Genomic DNA, 24,698 nt, shown 5'->3' on the forward strand with positions numbered 1-24,698 from the left:
GAATTGAAAGTGAGACCATCAAAGACTTAAATGTATGCAAATCCCGCCTTCTCAAGAGACGTGGGTGACACAATTTGAGAAGCAGTGAAAGCAAAGTCTCAACAACTGACAGAAATATGAACACTATTCTAAAACAAACAACTCACATCAACAACATGCATGTAAAAAAAAAAAAAGTTTAAAAGCAGCTGTAATTTCTAATAAACTTACAGAGAGGTAAAAGTCCTCTGTTCTCCACGGACATGTTGCGCAAAATGTCATCACTGAAACAGCAGAAGTAGTGTGTGCGTGTGTGTGTGTGTGTGTAATGCCAGATGCCTGATCTAGCAGCATGTGAGCAGACAGCTTAATCCTTGCACAGGCCTCCTGTTCCCTACAATTCAGACAATGACCTTACACCCTCACACACACAGAGAATACAGCTGATCATTATTTCAGATGCTTTGTCTTCGGTGGTGTTGAAAGAGTTTTGAGCACTCAAACATGCCCCTTGTTCACTCCGGAGAGCCTAAAAGTGACAGTTTCTACTTATGCATAAGAATCAAGCAGGTGGGGACTGATGATGTGTGTGTGTCTGTTTATGTGCGTGTGTTTAGCTGTAGGCTGGACCGGGGCAGCTGGGAGAGTGTTCAGGACAGTTGAACTCAGGTCACAGAGCTGAGCACATGAGGACAGAGACTCTGCTTTCTGATCACTGTAATCACCATCAGCATACAAAGATCACCAAAACCATGAACATCTGATCAAATTATTCTGAAGGATCTCCAAAAAAGTTTTTAAAAGATCTCAAACATTATACACTACCGTTAAAAAGTTTGGGGCCAGTATTGATTTTTTTGTCTTTGTTTTTTTAAAGAAATATACTTTTATTATTATGCATTAAAATGGCCCTTTTATACTTTTTGTGAATGGTAACGCTCTACAAAGTATAACAAATCAAAGTACACAACAAATAAAAATATCTAGATTCTGAGCTGCTGAAAAGAGTGACAAATGAATGTTTTTAATTAATCTATAAAGACACTTTAAACGTTATCTTTACATATTATATTGTTATATTATAATGTCGTCATATTTTGTACAGGCAATTGGCTTAAGCCATTACTTCCGAAATCAAAATCCCAGCGTGATCATATATGTATGAACACACTCAACTAAAGGATTATTAGGAACACCTGTTCAATTTCTCATTAATGCAATTATCTAATCAACCAATCCCATGGCAGTTGCGTCAATGCATTTAGGGGTGTGGTCCTGGTCAAGACAATCTCCTGAACTCCAAACTGAATGTCAGAATGAGAAAGAAAGGAGATTTAAGCAATTTTGAGCGTGGCATGGTTGTTGGTGCCAAATTGGCCAGTCTGAGTATTTCACAATCTGCTCAGTTACTGGGATTTACACGCACAACTATTTCTAGGGTTTACAAAGAATGGTGTGAAAAGGGAAAAACATCCAGTATGCGGCAGTCCTGTGGGCAAAAACGCCTTGTTTATGCTAGAGCTCAGAGGAGAATGGGTCGACTGATTCAAGCTGATAGAAGAGCAACTTTGACTGAAATAACCACTCATTACAACCGAGGTATTCAGCAAAGCATTTGTGAAGCCACAACACACACAACCTTGAGGCGGATGGGCTACAACAGCAGAAGACCCCACCGGGTACCACTCATCTCAACTACAAATAAGAAAAAGAGGCTACAATTTGTACGAGCTCACCAAAATTAGACAGTTGAAGACTGGAAAAATGTTGCCTGGTCTGTGTTGAGTCCTGCGTCTGTGCAGATTGGTCGAATGAGGGATTTATGTAAATATATCTATGATCGCGCCGGGACTTTGACCTTACTCAAGTTAAGTAATGGTGTTGGAATTACTAGATGAGATTCATCGGATATGAGGTTAAAAAAAATACCATAAATACTGTTGGATTTCTCACAGAAACCAATCGTTTCATGTCTTAAGACATCAATTCCACGAGCTGCAGGGTTTAACATGGATTAGTTTGTCTGTGTTTTACTCTCATATTGACCAGTGATATACATTATACAGCAACGGTTGGAGTTAAAAATCTTCATTTGTGTTCTCCTGAAGAAACAAACACACCTACATCTTGGATGCCCTGGGGGTAAGCAAATAAACATCACATTTTCATTTTTGGGTGAACTATCCCTTTAACAGATATGGACATAACAAATCTTATTGGGACAAAGCTGTCAAAATAAGGGGTTTGTCATCTGCTAACCGTGTATTGTGAATCTGTTCTGATGGAGTCTTGACAGCACACTGCTTTCCTTTGAAACATAATTATATCATAGTGGATGATGGCATTCAGTTCATATCTTGTCTAGAAAAATGATTAAATCGCTTTCACTGTTGACTGCACAAGAAAGAAAATGGACTGAAAAATTTCAGTTTGAAAATATTAGCTGTTCAATGTGTCAGAATTATCTAACTCTTGACTCGACTATGAACATTTTAGACACCTTATACAATAGAGATTTTAGAACTACAAAAAAAGAAGTTTGCAGTCAATTAGTCAGCTCAATCAGTTAATTAACCAAGTGATCATTGATTGCAAACACTCCAAGAAAGCATTCCTGAACTCCATTCATGGTGGACATAGCTGGCATGTTCAATGAGGTCAGTTGTTACATGAGCAAAAGTTTGTGCACCTGGTTCTTACTTGTTGCCTATTGCAGCCTGAACATTTTACACATGGCTGACAACAGTACAGGACTGGAAAGAACTCAATTTACCAAAACACAGAAAGCACACCTACAAACCACAGTTGGGTCAGTAATCATCTGTGCATATAGCACACATAACTGGAAAGCAAAAACGCTCTCTCAGTCTAGTAAGCTCTAATCTGCTAGACTGGCTTTGAAAAGACAGATAGATATGAAACATATTTAAAGTTATATTTGAGCTAAACTGAATCCACATATAGAAACAAGCAACACATTATAATAAAGACAAACAACATAATAAGATAAAGCATGTGACACAGGAAGGAGCATTTTATTCTCTCTGTGCTGACAGAAAGCACATAGTTAATATAGTAAGTCATTTATGTCCAAAAATGTTATGGTTAATAAGTAATTTGATATTAAATCCCCAGGCGGCTGAGTTCGGTCAGAGCCGAACGTGGATAAGCAAACGGGCTTCGGACACACAAACATGTCAAAGAGTAACCACAGTGGGTTATGTCATAAGTAAATGTACAGAGTTGAGAAGAAAACACGTTTGTAACAGCTAGGGATGCACCAAAATTAAAATTCTGATTAATTGGACCAAAACCGAAAATGGCTTTTTAAAAAATAATTATTAATTTATTTTAAATTTGTTTTTTGTATTATTGTATTATACCTTTTTATTTAATTCAATAATTTGACTGAATCTGAAAAAAAAAAATACAAACCAATAAAATAAAATGACCACAATTTTATTCAAAGTAACACAAAAATTTGACAAAAAAACAGGCCTATGTTAAAATAATTGTATATATTAATATATAATATTCTTCATTCAGTTCTATGCAACAGAATTAAACACATTTTTGACTAATTATCAAAATAAAGTTTAGTTCTAGAAAGCTTATTATTATCAGAGCATGTGAGCAGATAGCGAGGAGCAGGTCAGAGAGGATAGCATCATTTTACCAGCGTTGTCTAGCACGGCTATATCACATCATGTAACAGCACAGGGCTGCTGCAAACAGAAACAAGTCCAGAGAAATTTCATGTCGGCATGTTATCTGAGCGTGTATACTTTGCTTTTTTCGGAACATTGAGCAGAAAACGCGCCGCACACACACACACACTGAGCAGTCGCTTCGAAGCTGTACATCTGCGGAAGCGGAGCTGATCGCAAAGTTACAAAACACGTTGCGCGAGAGTGAAACCTGATTGTTGAGCACAGAGGGGCGGGCCAGCATATCGTCAGCCTTTTTTGTCTTTCGGCCGAAATGTCGGTGCATCCCTAGTAACAGTTTATACTCTTAAAGTGATAGCAGCCTTCTGCAGTCAGTCAGTAATAATCAAACAACAAATGATGAAAGAAAATCACTCACTGATCTTGACTGAATAACTTATGTAGCTTTAATAAGGATTAATCTATATTTAATATATAGTAAGACTATGCAGCATTATATGCGGTTATTTTACATTTTTTCATTTTTTTGTTATAGGTTATAACTTATCTGAATACCACTGTCAGTAAATCTTCCTGAAATACTTTAAACACTTACTAATAAACAGTTTACTTATTTAATTAGTATTTTCATTCTGTTGTATTTATCCTTTTTTTGTAATTAGTTTTTGTTCTTATTGCATCACTTTACTTGTCTTATGTAATTATTTTGAGGACCTTTTTCTTACATTAGTCAAACTGTTTTTGCTGAATTATCACTGTATTTAAAATTACTCATATGGTAAAAAAAAAAAAAGACTTGAACATATCGCCCACCAATAATCATGTTAAATAATTGTGATTTCAATATTGACTAAAAATAATTTTTGCCATAATCGAGCAGCCCGGTTTCTAAAAACTGGGTTTAACACACCCCTGATGGTTCATTAAGAACAAGCGATACACATGTGAATGGGTTGCCATTACCTTACAATCTCAAAGGGTACTTCAAGTAAATATTTTATTGTAAGATGGGTGTGACTAACAAGCTAAAAAAAAAAGACTTGGAATATTTGGATTAAACTATTTAAATGATTTAAAAAGTGTTGATTGTCATAGAAGTTAAGCCCTTTAAAAAGTACAAAATGTCTCAGCATTGCAAAGAAAATATTCCACATTGATTGTAATTATAGAATGTGATGGATCTGATAAGAGTGCATCCATCTTCAACAGAGCTATAGATTTAGTGAGATATTTTCAGGTATACGATCCCACAAGGAAATGTCTTATCTGCTTGGTTTCCAAGGCAACCAGAAAGAAGAACCAGAAAGATGCATACTCGTAATCACCTCGGTCTATGCATGAACTCTCTCTCTTTCCAACACAGACCAACCCACAGAAGCACAGAGAGAAGTGCACACACACACACACACACACACACACACACACACACACACACACACACGCTCATTCACACACTGCAGATCGGCAGCTGTTCCACTCTTATGTAATAGATGGATGGTGTGGGCTCAGGGCTGTAATCTCACTCCTCTCCAGGGAGCGATTATTCCAGCTCCTTTTGCTACCCACCACTGCATAACACACACACACACCTCCTCATCTCCTGACGCAGACTCCCGCCTCTGTGATTCTACATGATTCATAAAATTACATTCCTTTCTGAAAATGGCCTTTGCACTTAAATGTGTTACAAGTGACACATATAGATCTGTTGTAAAACATTAGTATTCTGAGAAGCGATTTTGAAACATTTCCAGAACATTTATTCATATCAAAAGGGAAAATTAACACAAAAAAAAAAACATGAGCATAATGTCCATGCTGCATTTTTTTATAAAAAAAAAAGTGGATGGAGATTCAATTATAATGTTTGGGTGAGCTATTCATTTAAAGGGTTACTTCAGCGATTAGCATATGGCTTTGTATCAGTAGAAACCCTGGAGTATATTCAAGTGATTGTGCTTTCCCCCCTCATCATATCCCCCTGAGACAAGAGATGCATTTCATTTCTGGAAAAATTCCTCTTATGATGCAAATATCGTCAATTTGTGTTATCATCAATCAAATGGTTGGCCAAAGGCTAAAGACTACAGCCAGCAGAGGGAGCCATTTCCGCATGTTTTGGGTGATGGAGATCACACTCAGAGCTCAGCTCGCAGCTACAGGCACTCATTTAAATGGAGCTATGGTGAGCAATGTAAGTCTTTTAACTTCTCAAATTAATTTCTATGAAAGTTAAGCTTGCAAAGGCATGAACTGAAACGTGCCAGACTGAACTCGCGTTGTGAATGTATGCTGCAAGTGTAGTCGCGATTACCTCAGCTCTCATCACGAGAGCTCATCAGCTCATTTATCTCACTCCTGCAGTAAGTGCTCAGTGCTGTGATACTCGCGCGGTGACTCACTCATTATATTGAACAGACACGTTCAGTTTTTAATTGTAGTGTCTTCTCCAACTCAGTCACAGTAATGAAGTAGGTGGCTTTGGGAATGGCCTCACAGGGCAGTGAAGCATTCTGGGAATTGTAGTCTTTCATCCCCATGAGACAAAAATACATTTTCTGTCTTTTCTCAGTCTAGAAGGCACCAAATTCAAAAATAAATTCACATTTCTACTACATTGATGACCCAGTTTAAACACAGATTCATCTTCCCAGCGCTGAAGTACCCCTTTAAGTTTAGATACAGTGCTACTAGCGATTAAAGACACGTATAGATTTAATAGTCTTTTGGAAAATGAAGATGATTCCCTACCAATGGTTTAGTAAGCTGAAGATGAAATCAGGACTGCTACAAATCAGATGGCTCATATTTATCATTAGCATCTCACGTTTAGAAAACTGAAAATGTTTCTATTCCAAAACACCAGTAAATTGCTCCCACTCTTTACTCTAAATACTGATGTGACAAGAAGAACAGCTTGCCTCTTGGTCTTGGCATGCTGCCTCTGTTGGCTTTGATAATTCTGTATTTCTCTGCTCCACCAACAAACTGACAAAATAATCTGACTAGCTGAGATCCGTCTAGTGTTAAGGCCTCTTCACACCAAGGACGAGAACTATAATGATAACTATAAAGAATTAGGTCTGAAAATCGTTCTAAATATAAAAGCAATTACAGCACAGCACAGAGAAGCGCTATCTTAGAATTACGGCTGCAAAAGGAGCGGAAAATTCTGTAAAACTTTCCAGAGCCTTTCCATGGGAATTCAAGCTGGGAATTTTTTGGAAATATTCAAAAACATAAAAATAAATAAATAAATAAATTCCGAATATAGGCACCCAAGGCCTCATTTATGAAATGTTGCGTAGAAACTGTCCTACATTTGATTTTACTATCATTTTCCAATGTGCAGGGTAAATTCAAATGTTTTTGCATGAAATCTGTTTTTTAACCAAGATAATGCTGCAAAATGTTATCATCAACTACATTTGAGTTCCCTGTTATTAATTTTGCTAGTTTCCAGTTTATTCTTGTTAATTCCCATAGAAAGTTTCCAACTTTGAAAATTCCCAGAACTTTCCTAGCTTAATTGGAATCACTTTCGGAACAATAAATTAGAAATTACTGACAGCCAATCAGAATCCATCCTGCTTTCAGAGCCACACCAAAGAACCTCTAAATATAATAATCAATGTGTCACTTCATCTGTCCTCCCGAGTCTTTCTGGTAGAACTGAGCCTGGTTTTTTCTCTACATTCTGTCACCTGATGGAATTTTGGTTTCTTTCCACTGTTGCCTCTAGATTTTGGCTTGCTTGCTTGGGGACGCTAAATATTTAACAATATTATCATTCTGCCCACATTGACACCATTGTATTGATTGTGTCAAAGCAGCTTAACAGTGTTAAACAGGACAATATTGCAACAGTAATTCTGGAGAAAACAGTGATGTTATCAGCTTATTTTAATTTATCATATAGCGACAATGTTGGCAGATCAGCATTATAGTTTATAGAATTAAATAAGAATTAATTTTATTTGTATATTTAGTTGAATAACTTAAATCATAATTTTTTGTGTCCCCAACTGAGCAAGCCAAGCCAAAGGCGACAGTGGCTCCATCAGGCATGATGGAGAAAAATAAACCTTGGGAGAAACCAGACTCAGTCGGGGTGCCAGTTCTCCTCTGGCCTATTAACACACCGTGTATGATTATTATTCTGGCCACCTTACAGGTCAGAAATCATATTAGATCAGAATATCCTAAATTTCAGGGTATCACGCAAGAGACAGGTTTATTTAGGATGGCGCATCGGTTACACAAGAGTATGAATATTTGAAAGATCGGAGTCACCGCGCTGGAGACGGGTTTATTGAGGATGACGTGCCAGTGAGGCTGAAAGTAAAAAGACTTGAGCGACTTGATTTGGGCCTTAAGATAACTGCTTCATAACCCATGAAGCCTGGTTTTGAGTTATTAGCATGTGCAAAACAATTTTGGTTGGGACAAAGAACCGATTATTAACAATTATACAAAGTGGATGTAAATCTTTATGTACTTGCTGATAGGATGTAGTAAAAGTTTCACCCTCCCTCACTGAGAAAATCCTGGATCAGCACATCTGGAAGTGGAGCGTAAAAGCTTCATAACAGCTGATGGAACACCATCGGATACAATATACCACCATAAGCAGTTATGGATATTCTTAACTGGTCTAATTTGCTGCAGTACTCTGCTAAATTTAGCTAAATTTATGCTGAATTACATCACTACCTTTACTCATTCGTCTTCTGGAAATAAGTTGTTCTGTTTGAGGAACTGCAGACTGCTCACTGTGACACTGGAACCCTTTCAGCTGAAGGCCAGCGTTACCATGGACACAGGCAGAGACTGCACATCTCTTATGATATATCACAAAAGACTATGACTGATTTGCATCCGACTTAAAGAGTTGCCTTCCACTTCCTGTCCTTCATGAGTACATCCTAATCACCCGTTTAAAAGGCGCATTTCAACATCGATGAGAACGATTTAGTAGAAATACACTTGATCATTTTCATTTCATTCAGTACATGTTCATGACATCAGAAAGCATTGTGTGTGTGTGTGTGTCACAATGAGCCTGATACTGAAAAGTGACTTGTTGCCTTTTAAAACTACATTGTTTTACAAAAATGAGAGTGTGAAATATATATATATACTCAGATGGCATGAAGTCTCCTTAAATGTATGACTCTAGTTCTATCAAGCCTTATATTCTCTGAGCACAGAGAACTAAAGCGCTCCCTCTGCTGGAAACACAGAGTTACGGCAACAGATTACAACCAACCGTTACTTCACTGTACATTGCATGACATGTTAATTCACTTCAGAATTAAGTGTTTTGTTGTTGTTGTTGTTTTTAAATAAGCATAAAATATGTATTTATTTCAAATAAATGCCACTATTTATACCTATATTAATACAATTTGACCAGTTAATTGCCATTTAAAGCAATAGAAAGGACACTGTAAATACTAGGGGTGGGAATCTTTTGGTACCCAGATTTCGATTTGATATATGCATAATTTTATTCTTCTTTACTATACTGTGTTACTTTTTCTATTTGACTGTAGGCTGTTTAATAGGTCTTAAAGAAAATATCTTCCCCTTTTAGTCAACAGAAGTCAAGCAGTCTTCTGAAATAAAGATAGGCAGGCAATTTTGTTGTTCATGTCAAATGCTGTCAAGTTTCGTGACAAGCTCTGCACTCATTTTAATCTTTTGCTGTCATATCAAACTTATTTTTTAGATACTCTTCTTAAAAGAACATTCGCGCAGAAGGTAAAAACAATATACCAGATTTCTGAATATTGACAATAGAAAATATTGTCCCCATAATCTTGTTTAAAGATGTCTGTAAATACCACCAAAATGAGTCAAGAAAACATAATTATTATTAAAGTAACAATTATAACCAAAAACTCTTTAAAATATCTCAAATCCTAATAACATTTGCATCCTGACCAGTAATAGGGGCCTGATGAATCACTTATTAATCGTTTCCCAAAAGCATCATAAGCCTAAGTAAATCACAGTACCATTGCCACCAATGGTCTCTGCGATCATAAACGAAGCTTGTGATGCTTTTGAGAAACACAGGCCAGGCAGATTTTAAACAATATTCCCACAAAGTTCCACAAGATGGCAACATTATTCTCTTTACATGAAGAGGACTGGAGCCCCAAAGAGAAACTGAGGTGGGCTCAGCAGTTTCTATGTGGTTGAGGCTTGGTAAGAAAAACATTTGCATCTTTAGAGCAGCATTTATATCTTTCTAGAAGCTCAATTGTCCTTGAGGGCATCTGATAATTTCCAGCCAACTGTTTTAAAGGTGGTGCTAAGTCTGGTACTCAACCAAATGCATGGGCATCACATTTCTGTAAACACAAGCTTATTATAAACTCTAATTATACTATCAAATAATGTATAACTGTAGGCTGACTATTTATAAAAACAAGATTTAAAGTCTTAAAAAGCACTTTAAACAAATAGTTTTTAAATGAATAGCACAAAAAGGATTTCTGTCATGTACTCTCAACTCTAAATTAAATTCTGTTTGTTCATGGTCCTTTTCAAAGCTTGACAGACATGGTGAACTGTCGTTGTATCGGCCGAGTAAAGAGTTAAAAACCACAGGGTTAGTATTGATGACGAGGGGCAGTATTCTTTAAAGAACGCAAAAATTATAATATAATATTCAATAAATGTTGAATAATATATAATGAAAATGGGCAACAGTATGACATTCTCCAGATTTTCTGTTCTGAATGAATTATAAACAATAATAAATGCAATATGTTCATTAATTTACAGCCTAATTAATATACTAAATATATTCTTTGTTTATATTGATGTAAAAATGTCAAGTTTGACAGCCAAGGTTGGTCTGGAATATTTGCAAGATTCAAGTCAAACACTCATTTCTTATCATTTTAGGAATATTCTTATCAGAGATTACCTAATCACTTCCCACTGGTCCTGTTCTTATCTGGCAACACCTTAATATAACTGTGATCTCTTATTAATACAGCTCATAAAACCAGTAAGAAAACTACTAACCTAATTCATATAATCACAAGACAATCAGTCATTATCTTAACAACCCTCACAATGTTTTTACCAAAAAATATAGTCCCAAACGGCACTATGACCACTGATCTCAGATCTGGGTCATACCTGACAATCACTGACAGAACGAGATTACCCAACACTGACCTGTAATTCAAGCCAACAGTCTCTGACAAAAGTCCTCATCCAGAACCCTCCAAATTGAGGCATGGCTTCCACTATCAGAGGCGCATAAAGTAAACGAGAGAGAGAGAGAGAGAGAGAGAGAGAGAGAGAGAGAGAGAGAGAGAGAGAGAGAGAGAGAGAGAGAGAGAGAGAGAGAGAGAGAGAGAGCGAGCAAGCGAGAGAGCAAGCGAGCCCGAGAGAGAGAGAGAGAGAGCATGAGAGAGAGCTAGACAGAGAGAGAGAGGGAGAGAGAGACACAGAGAGAGAGCGAGAGAGAGAGCGAGAGAGAGAGAGACACAGAGAGACAGCGAGAGAGAGCGCATGAGAGAGCGAGAGACAGAGAGAGAGAGAGAGAGAGAGAAAAACTACAAGAAGGCTTCTTGAGCAGTGAAAAAACATACAAGAACCAGTTTCTGTGCTGTCTGTCATTAATGTTAATCAAAGGTAACAGGGAAAATTGTAGCTTTAATAAGGATTCATCTATATTTAATATATTATTTATGCAGTTAAGACTGTTTGAAGTGTTTGAAAACTTTTATTTGATTTCTGTATGAAATCCACAGAGAAAGAGACAACCAGTATGGGGAAGTCCCCCAGCCCAAATTAATTAAATATACGAGACAAACGTAAATTACTCTGAAAATGACTTACCAGATAAAAAGTCTATCTATGTATCATCTTTTTACTCTTTTAATTACTCTCTTTCCTGCGTTAAGCTTGAATTACCATATGTATATAATGTGCTATATAAATAAACTTGTCTAACAGGTAGGAAGGCCCCAGGTAAATATGACATGTATTATCATGGGTTTATGTGAAGACTGTTTTAAGTTCACTTAAATTAAAAGTTTGAAAAATGGCAAGCTCCACAGCCAAGAAGTCCTCACTTAAAATTTTAAAAGCCTAATAAATATTGAAATTTGTAGCTTTCAATTAGGGCTGTGCAATATTGAAATAAATAAAAAAGAGATATGCAATACCTTGTTAAATAATGCGATATTTGATATGCGATACGATATTGCTATTAGTGTGTAAAATCTATTTAAATTATATTAACAAAACATATTAAAAAACTAAGAACGATACCACTTGTGTTTCACATTCTTTCTGGGAAAAGAAAGCGTCGCTACAACTTTTAAAAAGGACCAGACACGAACGAGAACTGACGGGATCACACACTTTCAGAGTGGCGGCTTGTGCACACGTTTCAGTGTGTGTGTCAGACAGCGCGAGACTGCAAGTAGTTGTTTTTCGCCAGTTATTATGTTTAATAACTCTTTTTAACATCAAGCAAGCCACATAAGTAACAGTAGTCATGTGCCCAGTCTTTTCTCTGCTATATTGCCGACCTAAAACTTACACTTTTCACAATGTTGAAGTAACCTATTTAAATCATTAAGATATTGTGTGCCGTTGCCATATGCATATTGCGATATGTACATTTGCTATATTTAGATGATTTCGATATACTGCACAACCCTACTTTCAATGATACTGTAATGTTGAACGTCTATTATTAATGTTTCATAGAGACATCAGTATCAGTGTTAGTATCAGTGACACTTGCCTTCATTTATAAAAAGATGACATTCAAACAAATGTAATGTTCCTACATTAATTTGGACTAATTGTGAAATTATTACAATATAAAAATATTTAAAACTTTTAATCACAATTTATTACAGAAAAATAATGTTATTGATTAGTGTTTATTATACTAATATATATATATATATATATATATATATATATATATATATATATATATATATATATATATATATATATATATATATATATATATATATATATATATATATATATATATAGTGTTTATTCCTGCGTTGTAAATGCATTTAATTTCATGATGATTTTTTCCAAAATTATTTCTTAAAGGGGGGGTGAAATGCTGTTTCATGCATACTGATCTTTTTACACTGTTAAAGACTTGGAATCCCATACTAAACATAGACAAAGTTTCAAAAGTTAAGGTGGACGTTTGATGGGAGTATTTCTTTGTCAAAAATACTACTTCCGGTTAGTCATAAGTTTCGGCAAGTTTTTTGAGATCATGCGTCCCCTTTGACGTTAGTGGGGGCGGAATTTCCTTGTATGGGCCTTACGGACAATTCTACCGGAAGCGCGTGAGAGAGAGAGAGAGAGAGGGAGAGAGCGAAAGCAACAGCCTACGCCCATCAAAGCTCTGGCTTGTAGGATGCTGCACAGGTGATGTGCACATAACAATGTCACCAAAAAGTGCGTTTTTGGTTGCCAGACCAAGACAGTCCTGCACAGATTCGCCAAAAACCCCGCGTTAAGGCAACAGTGGATGTAATTTGCTTTTCCCGATCAGCAACTGAGTTGCGCGAATGTTTATATCTGTTCGCTGCATTTCGGTGCCGACTGTTTCATAAACAAGGCCCAGCTCGACGCCGGATTTTCCCAATCGCCTAATGCTGAATGATGGAGCAGTCCCAACGTTAGAAGGGTGAGTGAGACTGCTTCAAATGTCTGTGTTTTTTTTAGTCCGCTTACTGTCTACACAAACCACGCGTAAACACACGTGCACAACTGCACTTCCCACATGTACACCTTCAAAGACAAAAATACGACGATATAATTCAAGTATAAATATGTAAATAACACAAGCCGCTAAGCATATTATATAGTTAGTGTATAACTTGTACCACATACAGACGTCCTGCTCTAGTCGTTTTTGCTGCTGCTCCTGTTCAACTGCAGCCTCTGGGTCTGATTCCAGATCATAGATTTATGGCTGTATCTGATTTAAAGCCATATTTTTATTTTGAATAAAGTTTTTCTCCCGCTGTTGACACAGCTTTACGACGCACTCGACTCAACATAGCAGCAGCGAGCACACGTCATTATTTAGCTCCGCTCACACGACACGCCCCCACCCGCTCGGCTTTTTCCGGAAAGACTCGGAACAGCGCATCTTTCTTATATAATTATTAAAAAAATAAAGACTTTTCGGAGATATGCAGGATGCAGTGCTACTCTATAGGTACTCAAGATTGACATGACACTGACTGAAACTGATTGACATGACACTGACTGAAACTGAGTGTTTCATCCCCCCTTTAATCTTTAGCAGAGAACTGAATCAAACTGACACTCTCCATGTGCCATACGATTGGCTGTTTGCCGCACGTGTCACGCTTTCAGGTGCGTGCTCTTCAGAGTTAATTAAACATTGGTTGACAGAGAATGTTAACACCGAGCGGTGTGAGCCCGCTGAACCTGATCTAAACCAGGACTTTGTAATCCTTACTGGATCCTTCTGTCTGCGACACAAAGCCAGACTAAAGTTTGATGAGCGTTCTGGAGCTCTAGAAACTCTTCTTATTGTTCTGGCTGTGAAGCTCGGTCCAAATAAAGACCGCTATTCGCCATCCGTCCCCTGGTATCAGGAATTCCCCTCCTGCAAGAGTAATCTGATTACAGTTTAGCAGCAAGAGCAAAAAAAGGGAAAAAAAGAATAGCTCCTCGTGGGACGGTCTCTCTGTGAAACAGGAGTGCGCCGTCATGGCTCTTCTATTAAGAGGGCAGCGTCCAACCTTGTTCAGATGACAGTGATAAATAGTGCCCATTAAAAACCTCTATGGAACAAATTGGCAGAGTGGTTGGTTTCCCGATTAGGCCGCAGCGACTCAGTATCTAAAGGATTCCAATGGGCAGCTGTGATGGAGGATATTTAGCCAGGAAATCTTAATAAAGAGGACTTTAAAATAAGACAGAGCCATTCTAGAGAACTTTTGATTCAAACTGTTAAATATTGTACACATACAACCTTATAGTAATACCAGTTTCTGGATGAATAAGAGAGTGCAAGTGCTTTCCTGTCATCAATAACACAGACTTTCCATTTTGGCTTATCTAACTACTAAAACTACAATATTAGTATATATTACAGTAAATCAAAATCTCAAGATCTTCAGAGTTATAACTTCCATATTTTTTATTTCTGCTTTTTTAAAGAAACGTCCAAAGTGAACCTGCACATGCAGAAAAGACTTTCAATGAGTTCTCAAAGCCCAAACAAAAGACAGATAACTATAAAGATAACTCTATTAGCATCCACACCAGTGCACAAAATCGCTCTGTTTATTCTAAGTGCGCTGCAGTTTCGTCATGTCACTTTAAATGCTTGAGCTCTTTAAAGCTGGATGGATCCTGAATGGCTGTCAATGTTTAATATCCATCATCAGTTGAAAAAAATTGTGAAAGTGATTCCAACGGTATCGTTTCTCTGTTCCATTATCATTATAGTGTGGCCTCTTCTATTCTTTCACATTTAGAATGATTTTTAGAACTAGTTATCGTCCTTGGTCTGAATGGGCCTTAGCACATCCTGTGCCCCTTGCAGATGTTCATTAAAAGGTTAGTACACCCAAAAATAAAAATTGGGTCATCATTTACTCACCCTCATTTACTTCCAAAGATGTACAACTTCTCGTTTTGCTTTTTGTTTTAGTTTTTTTACACATAAAGGACTTTTTTGGTCTATAAATTGGAAGTCAATGTTCTTCAGGATGTCTTCTGTGTAGCGCAGAAGAAAGATGGTAAATGGTAAATGGACTGCAATTATATAGCGCTTTTATCCAAAGCGCTTTACATTTTTGCCTCACATTCACCCATTCATACACCGACGGCGATGTCAGCCATGTAAGGCACCATCCAGCTCGTCGGGAGCAGCTGGGGTTAGGTGTCTTGCTCATGGACACTTCGACACTTGGTCAGGTGGAACCGGGGATTGAACCACCAACCTTCTGGTTTGTAGACAACCTACATGAACCACTGAGCCACTGCCGCCCCAACAATACAGTTTTGGAATGACATGAGGCAGAGTAAATGATGACAACTTATTCATTTTTTGGTGGACTATTCCTTTAAATGTGTCTATACATTCAAGTCCCATTACACACTTTTCACCATATTCCCAAAGATTTGTGCAGGAAATGCGTTTCATCAAGGATGGCCTATAAAATACCACATCACTATCAACAACCTGTCAGCTGTAAATGACTGACAGAAGTGTGTGTGTGTGTGTGTGTGTGTGTGTGTGTGTGTGTGTGTGTGTGTGTGTGTCCTGGTGAATGGGAGAAAAGGTTAATTGGTTAAGAGGGCGCACTACTCTAGCATGATGGCACACCGTCCAGATTATACGCAGGCTAATGCCTTCTAAGATGATTACAGCTATTTCAGGAAGCGACCTTAACCTTTAACAGCATTTTATTGAAAATCAGAAGAAAGGGGACAAGTTTGACAGATCTGCAAGATTGTTTACATTTTTTTAAGTATCAAAGATGCAAGCTAATAATACAGTTTCCAAATGTGTTAAATGTAGTACATTCTGCCATCATCTGTGAATAATTTAAAGAGTGGCAGTAAAGAACATTGAGGCCTGTTAGGCCCACGTCACCTTTTCAAATGAATGGAAAGCAAACTGCAGAGAACAGATGACAATCACTGGGTTGAGGTAAAGGTCAGAGAAGAAAAACAGATATTCCAGGGTTTAGACAGGAAATAGAGGGTGATGTGTAAATCCTTGCCCCCAAATCATAATACAACCGCTCAAGCCATTATACACACAATGAGCAATCATAGTTGTTTTTTAATTGTGCACTTTTTCTGCATGACTAATTCTCATTAAAGGCTGTTTTAGGTATTAAAACCTATAGAGCAAAAGTCATAAGCAAGCGTAGGGCCCGATTCAAACGCCATGACAAGACAAATGTTGCTAAAATATAAAGAAAAGAGTCCGAAATTCTGCATAGTAGTAGATTGACTAGAATGCCATAATTTACTATCATGATGAGTGAATATTGTAGAATAATTCAACACTACAATTAAAGGAAGACTCCACTTTTTTAAAAAAAAAATAGGCTCATTTTCCAAGTCCCTTAGAATTAAACAGTTGAGTTTACCGTTTTTGAATCCATTCAGCTATCTCTGTATCTGGCGGTAGCACTTTTAGCATAGATTAGCACACATCATTGAATCATATAGGTCCATTAGCATCAGTGATCAAAAAAATGACTTTCAATATTTTTCCTATTTGAAACTTGACTCTTCTATAGTTACATTGTGTACTACGAACAACGAAAAATTAAAAGTTTCTATTTTTTTAGACCGTTATAAATAGGAACTACTTTCTCATTCCGGCGTAAGGACTTTGCGGTCGTCATGGGTGCAGTGGCGCAGTGATATTACACAGCGCCTAATAGGCAAACTTCTGTCAACATAACCACCATGACAATCTGCTTGCTCAGAGAGCCTGCGTTGTAACCATGGAGATGTTTGTGAGAGACGATTCAGAAGATATTTACTTTGGTGCAGATCCTGAACCGTATCTATCTGAACCGGAATAACAGTTACACTGAAGACGAGCTTTTGAAATGTGAAAGAGAATGTCTGGTTGAACAGACTGGGGTGAGGAGGGATGAGGAGACCAGATTCAAACTGGAGAGACAGAGAAGAGTCAAAATTCAAGGAAAAATGGTTTCGGTCTGCCGACCTTTTGATTTTAACTAACGTAATATGTGAATGAAATACGCTAAGAATGCTTATTATGAAGACAGAGAGAGTGCGCCCACTCAGTTGTTTCTCTCTGTCACTCAGTTAACAAGCGCCCAGTCATCTCACTCATAAATCACAAAAAACTGATCAAATAAGGCTTTAACGGGACAAACATTTTTTTGGTGGCCGCCAAATAATTTTCAATGCATGACACGCTCCGAAGCCTTGGAACAGAACGTAACATCACTATTGTAGTATTTTGTACCATAGAAACTGAAGATAAACAATACCGGCAATTAAACATTTTATTTATCAAAACTATACACTACCTCACCAGAATGCTAAAAAGAAAACTACTAACTTTATATACTGTATAAACCAAATGGCCGCGCACAAAACCCCCACGCTTAGGGATTTCATTCACAAGTTAGCTAAAGATAACAGCAGTGCTTTTCAATCTGGTCGTTCAAGCTAACACACAAAAAAAATATTGTTATACTTACAGCCAAGGGGGTGATACACTTCGCCCTGTCTGGCCATATCCTATAGATGCCGTACCGTGGTAACACTATCCATGTTTTCCAAATAGTCATCTGGTCCCAAATGCTTTGAGCAAAGACGCAGTTTCTTGTTTGAATCTACCGGTCAACCACCGATTCTTTCATTACTTGATTTTCGTTGGTCTGTGAAACATGATGGCAGTAGTATACACCTCACTATCACAGCTCTTTACGACACACAGAACCATATGCTTAATCGCACGGTAAATCCACTACATAATTTGCCGAATGCAACGACACAAACTTAGTGCCGTTCGTATTGGAAGTTACCTATCTGAGGACTACTTTCAGGCGCTGCGTAATATCATTGCGCCACTGAACCCATGGTATGACCGCAAAGTTCCATAATTCTTACGCAGGAATGTGAACATAGGTCCAATCTATATCGGTATAAAAATCTAAACTTTTAAATTTTTCGTTGGTCTTAGTACGCAATGTAACTACACTGTAAAAAATTATTTAGAAAAAAAGTTACCTGGTTGCCTTAAAATTTTGAGTTCATTGAAATTCAATTTTTGAGTTAATACAATGAACATTTTTTGAGATTCGACAATCTTTATTAAAAGATTATTAAAAGATTTTGTAAGCATATTGGGTAACTGTGTGTCTTTTATTTCTGATGACGCAGTGAAACATGGCAAATAGTGCTATTTTCATGATTTATCAAATGTTTATGTGGTTCAGATAAAATGATATTTTGAGTTTCTATTTATTAAACTAATTTCCTTCATTGTATCAACTCAAATTTTTAATTTCAATAAACTCAAAATTAAGGCAACCAGGTTACTTACTTTTTAAAGTTAAACCAACAAAACTTTTTTACAGTGTACAGATTAGGAATAAAATTATCTTTGAAAAAATAAAGTCTTTGGTCATTTTTGAGAGGGATGCTAATGGACCTATATTATTCAATGATGTATGCTAAACTATGCTAAAAGTGCTACTGCCAGATACAGAGATCGGGAGCCTATTTTCCAAAAAGGTGGAGTGTTCCTTTAATACAGGTTTGCAATGCCCCACAAAATGATGCTGTGTGGAGACAACCACCAATAAAACAGACCTGCAACACACTCATTACAGACACATGAATATTAAAATATGACCACAGAGAGAAAACAACTGAGTTGAGGGCACCTTAAGCATTTTAAAAAATCTAACCCTATATAACAACAAACTCACAAAACGAGGCAGAAACACAGAACTTTTAAAGGTACATTTTAAAGCACTACAGTCTCTGTCTGAACAAATGACACATCAGTCGAACACAGAGAGAATAAAAACATTTCTTATTCTTATACTTTATTATACTTTAATAATACTTTATTATTTATTACTAAGCATACTGGTTCATGCTTGGAGCACTAGAGTATATTAAATATGTTCATAAAAACTTAAATGCACTCCCTCAGGTCTGTATCTGATCCATGAGGTGAGCGTTGTTAAACTCATCGTGTTTGAATTCTCCTCTGTAATGCGATCTCAGCTGTGCCATCTGTGCTATGTTAACATTAAAGCCACATACACCGGTATTGCGGTATAATAAAAATGAATAGCATAAAAAAACCAAGAATGATTCCCTATACATTTATGAAACTCAACTATATAAACAAAGCAATTTGTTTAAAGGAATAAGATGCATTACATTTTTCTCAAAAGGGAGCAAAGGCACCCAGCTACAACATCAAAACTTGAAAAGACCGGCTGCTTTCTGCGTTTCTTTGCTAATTGATTGAATGACCCTTTGCTTTAGACTAGAATAACGATCGACATCCTGGTGAAAATTTTAACAGACTGTGACAGCACAGTGGTACATCTCATTATAGAAATTATGATTAGACGTTATAATATAGAATCATCAGTTGTAGGCTACATTCTATATTCAGCTAAAATGCTAAGAGGAAATCATGAAAGTCAAAACCACCAATCTCTACAGCTCACTAATGCATTCTAAAAGCACATGAGCATTTGTCCTTAAGCTTTATTTGACCTTGAGTATGAATAAATGAGTTAAACCAATCAAGATTCATAACCAATCTGATTCTCTATACACAGAAGACAAAAGCTTGTGGAGATTTGGGGCTTATGAAGAACCCGTTTAAAATACCAGAGGCACAGGCAAGCATCTCCTGCCACATCAGCAAGGTTAAAAATATCTTTATTTTCAGAAAAAAAAGCCCTAAAGCGGCAGAATGTGCCCACTGCTTAAGAATGAACTATGAGCAAATGTCACATCAGCAGACAAAGCACATGCAATCTTAATGGAACAAATAATAGAAATGGAACCCTTGACCTTAAGACTTAAAAACAGTGTTTTAGAGTACACCTATTATGCTATTTTATAGGTTCCTAATTTTGTATTGGAGGTCTCCTAAACCAGGTTTACATGCATCCAAGGCCAAAAAAGACAATCATGTTCTCAATCATAGTATACATTGAAAATCACGATTAGTTCGAAGATTTTGTTTCTCTAAACCCCTCCTTACTACCAGTCTGCTCTGCTCTGATTAGTCAGAGAGCCAATTTGTGATTGTTGTGATTGGTCTACCTCTTACTATCCTGGCTCCGCCCTCCTACGTACGTCCGCTCAATTTTCATTTTCCTTCAGTACTCTGTCAAGGATTGCCGTTTATTCTCTGGTTTTCTCTGGTAAAATCTGAACCGTTCCAATCAGCGAACAGAGGTAGCGGCTGAGAACGATGACGTTGATGTCGCTCACTAGTTTGAGGTGACATACCAAACGTTAGCGCAGATCCAGAGTGGCTCTGGGCAGATCCAATAGTTTTAAACTTCAACAGAGTACCCGCCTTCAAGGAAGTCAACGCTTGTCAATGGAGAGTGGCCAGATTCTCTGAACAAATTAAATGTACAAGAGCATTGTAGGACCAGGCTAACCTCCTCCAGCATGTGTCGGAAAAGATGAACTATTATCTGAAATTTAAGTCCAATTCTAGCACGAGTCCTCATCCTTTTGAAGTGCATGCAAAGTGGACTCAGATCAGGGCTCCAGACTAACATCTGAGAGCAGAAGCACTAATACAACTAAGTGTTACAGATCATGACACATGCACTTGATTTGGTAGCGATTGGTTAGGCGGATTTTCGATTGTTTTACAGTTACTTATAAAAGTACATGATTGTTTATTAGAAATTTGACAGTAAAGCACTGAGCTTGAATTGAGATGCAGATTAAATTAACTTTCATTAACAACAGTAATGTGCAAAAACCTATAAAAACCTAAATAAAATGTATTTTCTACTGTTATTATATGTACCATTGCTGACCGACAGCTTCAGTGATTATAAAAGGAGCGTTCTTTACTTTCTTTGAGTAATTCGGTCACAAGTTGAAGAAAAGATTTAGTTTTTAATGAGAAAACTAAACTTTCACTTCCTACTTTTCCATATATTACAGACGAGAACTGGCTAATAAGTCAATAAGTGCTCCTTTGCCACCATCTACTGGTTTCATGTTTTTGTTTTTTTATTTTAAAAAAATGCTTGTTTGCGACAAACTTTTAGCTTCCCTACATCTAGGGCTGCAACTAACGATTATTTTGATAATCGAATTGTTGGCCGATTATTATTTTGATTAATTGGATAAAAGGGCAAAAAAACAATCTTGACAAAACACACTTCCACATCCTGCCCAATGCTGTCCTTCAAACAAATGTGTCAGCTGAGTGCTATGAACACACACATAGTGAATATATCTACCTTTATGAAAATTAGCCATGGTTTTATACAATGGGTGCGTTTACATGCACGTTCTTAAGCCGATTATGCCCAATAAGCCGACAATGAACATGGTCATGTTAACACGGTAACCCGTTTTCTTTTATCGGAGTAATGTCATAAACGGCGTAGGCATAAACCGGTCGGGACAGGTAGTTTTTTGCCTCTTACCTCGATTTCGCGCTGCATGTAAACGCATGTACCTGCTTTCTGTCGGCTTATTGAAGAGCGCATGTGTGATAGGTGAGAAAAATGCAAACTTAGAGCAGATTTAAAAGCATCCAGAGAGATGCTGTCTGTTTGATGCGCAGGCGCGTGCCCGCCACACCGGCGCTCGTTCAGTGAAGTTTAAAGTTTACCTTCAAAAAGTAAAGTACCTTTCCAGCATTCCACTCCACTATTTCTAGATGCACATTTTGCCCATAAAAGTGCAATGTTCAGTGCTGTAATTTAGCACGACTGGTGAAAGTGTGTACATAGAGCAGACCCGACTAATCGATTAATGAGAATCGTTATCGATGATTTCTAATATTGATTTTATCAATTAGTTGTTGCAGCCCTACCTATATCTATAAACTTTTGTGTTTTTTTATACAAATCATCTCATTAAAATTAGATTATATTTTAAGCTTTGCAGTGCTAGAAAAAGTGCTTGAATTTCACTCTCCAAAGGTTGTATGAACCCATAAACATTTGACTATTTCTGTCACAATACCATGGTTAAAGTTAGCGTTGCTACATCGAATCCATGGTAAATATTGATGATTTGTGGATTAAAAAGCCTTCTATAGCTTGTTCGTTCATGGCATAATGTCTCCTGGTTTCCACGTCAGCACTGTTTGATATGATATGGTTTATAACAGAGAATTCTGCGCTGAATTTGAATGTTTCTCACTACATCTCGCAGCGATCTTTATTAATACTGCAGTGAATTCAAACGCTTTCCCACTGGATCTCCCAGCGCTGTGTAGTAAGGGTGTTGCATGCTCAAGATTGGCCTGTGAGTAAACCTGTTCTGAACTCAAACAGGTAGTTTGCCATTTGATGTTTCTCATTTGCAACAGAAATGGCAACTTTTATCATTTGGTGGCAGAATTATGACCTCCAACAAAATTGTCACACCAGTAGAAAAATAGGTTGCAGTCTGGAGCCCTGTCCCAGCTATAACTGCATTGTTTGAGGGCGGGTCAAAATAGACGTCATTTGCGAACAGCCAATGAATACCATAAGCTAGCATTATGCAAATATTTTACATTGTAACAGGGAGAGAAAGACTGGAATTGCCGACGACTCATTTCAGCATATTTTTTCTTTCAGAAGACAATGGCTGTATCATGCACTTCATTCTTTAAAACGTTGCAGACCTTTTACATACAACTAGGCATTTTCGAAAAAAGCGAAATACGGACACTTTAAATAAGAACAATAAACATTAGAACACTCTAGATGTAAATAAATATCCCAATTTGAGAAATTGCTCAACCAATCAAATGCATCTTGTCTTGTTTTCATTGATCTATTTATCTATAAAATAAAATAAATTGCACAACTTTTTTTCAGAAATATAGACTTACCTATGAGAGCCTGAAAAAGACTGCTTTTAAAAATGCCCATGACTCTTAGGATGGCAGTTTTGAGCTGTTGTTCCTCTGGTTTCTTTAGTTTGGAGCAGTAGTCCTCCATGAGGCTTATTGCCCTGGCTGTGTCTGCAAGACAGAATAGAATAAAATGTCATGATATTGGCCTGAATTATTATTAATTTTTTATGCAACACATAATGTGGAAATATATAAAGTGTTTTATTATTATTTAATACGTTTGTTTGTATAAAATTTGTTGACAGCTGGATCATACATTAACGAAAATACATGAAATCAAAACTGACCCTCTTTATTTAATGCACATTCCTAGTCAAACTGTGACTGATTCATCGATGCATGTTTCTCTCAGTGTGTCAGTTTACGCAAGTAAAATGGGTTGTGAACAGATTAGCGTTGATTTTAATGACAGTCAAGAGACCCTGATACACTCGTTACTACTGCCACAGACCATCAGCGTGAGTGAGCATGACTCAGTCACAGACACGGGACATGACATGGTTAATTCATGTTCTCAACACTCCAACACGATTTAGAAAATCTGAAAGAGCAAAATAAAACTTTAACAATCATCATTTGACTGCTCACTTCGAATCACAAAGTATTGGTTAGCTATAGTATGTGAATTAACGTTAGCATCAATCAACCAGAAACAAAAACAGTGATTCAACTTTTCAACGTCAATTCACACACTATATAGAACCTATAATCTGAATTCATCATTTGAAAAGCCCAAAGTTGTTCTTTCTCGCTAATGATAAACAACCAGTAGACACTAAACGGGCCCATATCGAATTAATTAATCGGGTTTTTCTTGCCATTGTGTGAAGAGCTTGTAACTAAACTTATTTTAACAGTAGCCGTGGATTATAATAACGCTTAAAGCTGTTGTTTGTGGTGTTTTAGCAATATTTGAACGGAAGTTCATTGACGGTTAACGTTACGTTATTTTCGTCAGTTACGACTCGTTATCTGCCTGCTTTCAATCAGACAATCAAATAAAAGCAATCGTATAACGTTACAGAGATATAAATCCGTACTAGCGCCTCTCACTCTATTAACGAGGCAGTGAGTTTTGTGAGTTGAGTAAGTTAACTGTTAATTGTTTAAAACAGATATAACCCCTTTCCTCCTTGCTGGGAATATAGCTAATGTAACGTAACAGTTAGCGTTGCCAACTTTTGCACGCATTCACTTCACACGCATTTGGCGTCTCAATGTCTCACTTTAAGCTTTCAAATGTTGTTAATACAAAATTCAAACTAAATACCGTTTTGGCGCAATATGACATAACAGACCGCTGTAGCACTTCAGTTAAAGCCAGAGTCGTTGAAAAACAGAGTTGCGACAGATCTCGCGGCGTCGCCGCCACGTGGTCACGTGATTAACAACATATTCACTATAAT

At 37.1% G+C, this 24,698-nt stretch overlaps 1 protein-coding gene across 13 annotated transcripts in view; it reads right to left on the reverse strand.

The window, feature by feature from the left end:
• dlg2 (discs, large homolog 2 (Drosophila)) overlaps positions 1-24,698 on the reverse strand; it is a 281,667-nt gene that overhangs the window by 252,180 nt on the left and 4,789 nt on the right. For 12 of the 13 annotated variants that reach the window (XM_067432627.1, XM_067432641.1, XM_067432628.1 and 9 more), the window contains exon 2: positions 23,269-23,400. In XM_067432627.1, the coding sequence (XP_067288728.1) occupies positions 23,269-23,400 (132 nt within the window). Of the gene's footprint in view, positions 1-23,268; positions 23,401-24,562; positions 24,648-24,698 lie in introns of those variants that run through there. The other variant, XM_067432622.1, reaches the window with a different exon arrangement.

Source organism: Pseudorasbora parva, chromosome 23 (assembly GCF_024679245.1).
Source record: "Pseudorasbora parva isolate DD20220531a chromosome 23, ASM2467924v1, whole genome shotgun sequence".
In the NCBI taxonomy this organism is placed as follows: Eukaryota; Metazoa; Chordata; class Actinopteri; order Cypriniformes; family Gobionidae; genus Pseudorasbora; species Pseudorasbora parva.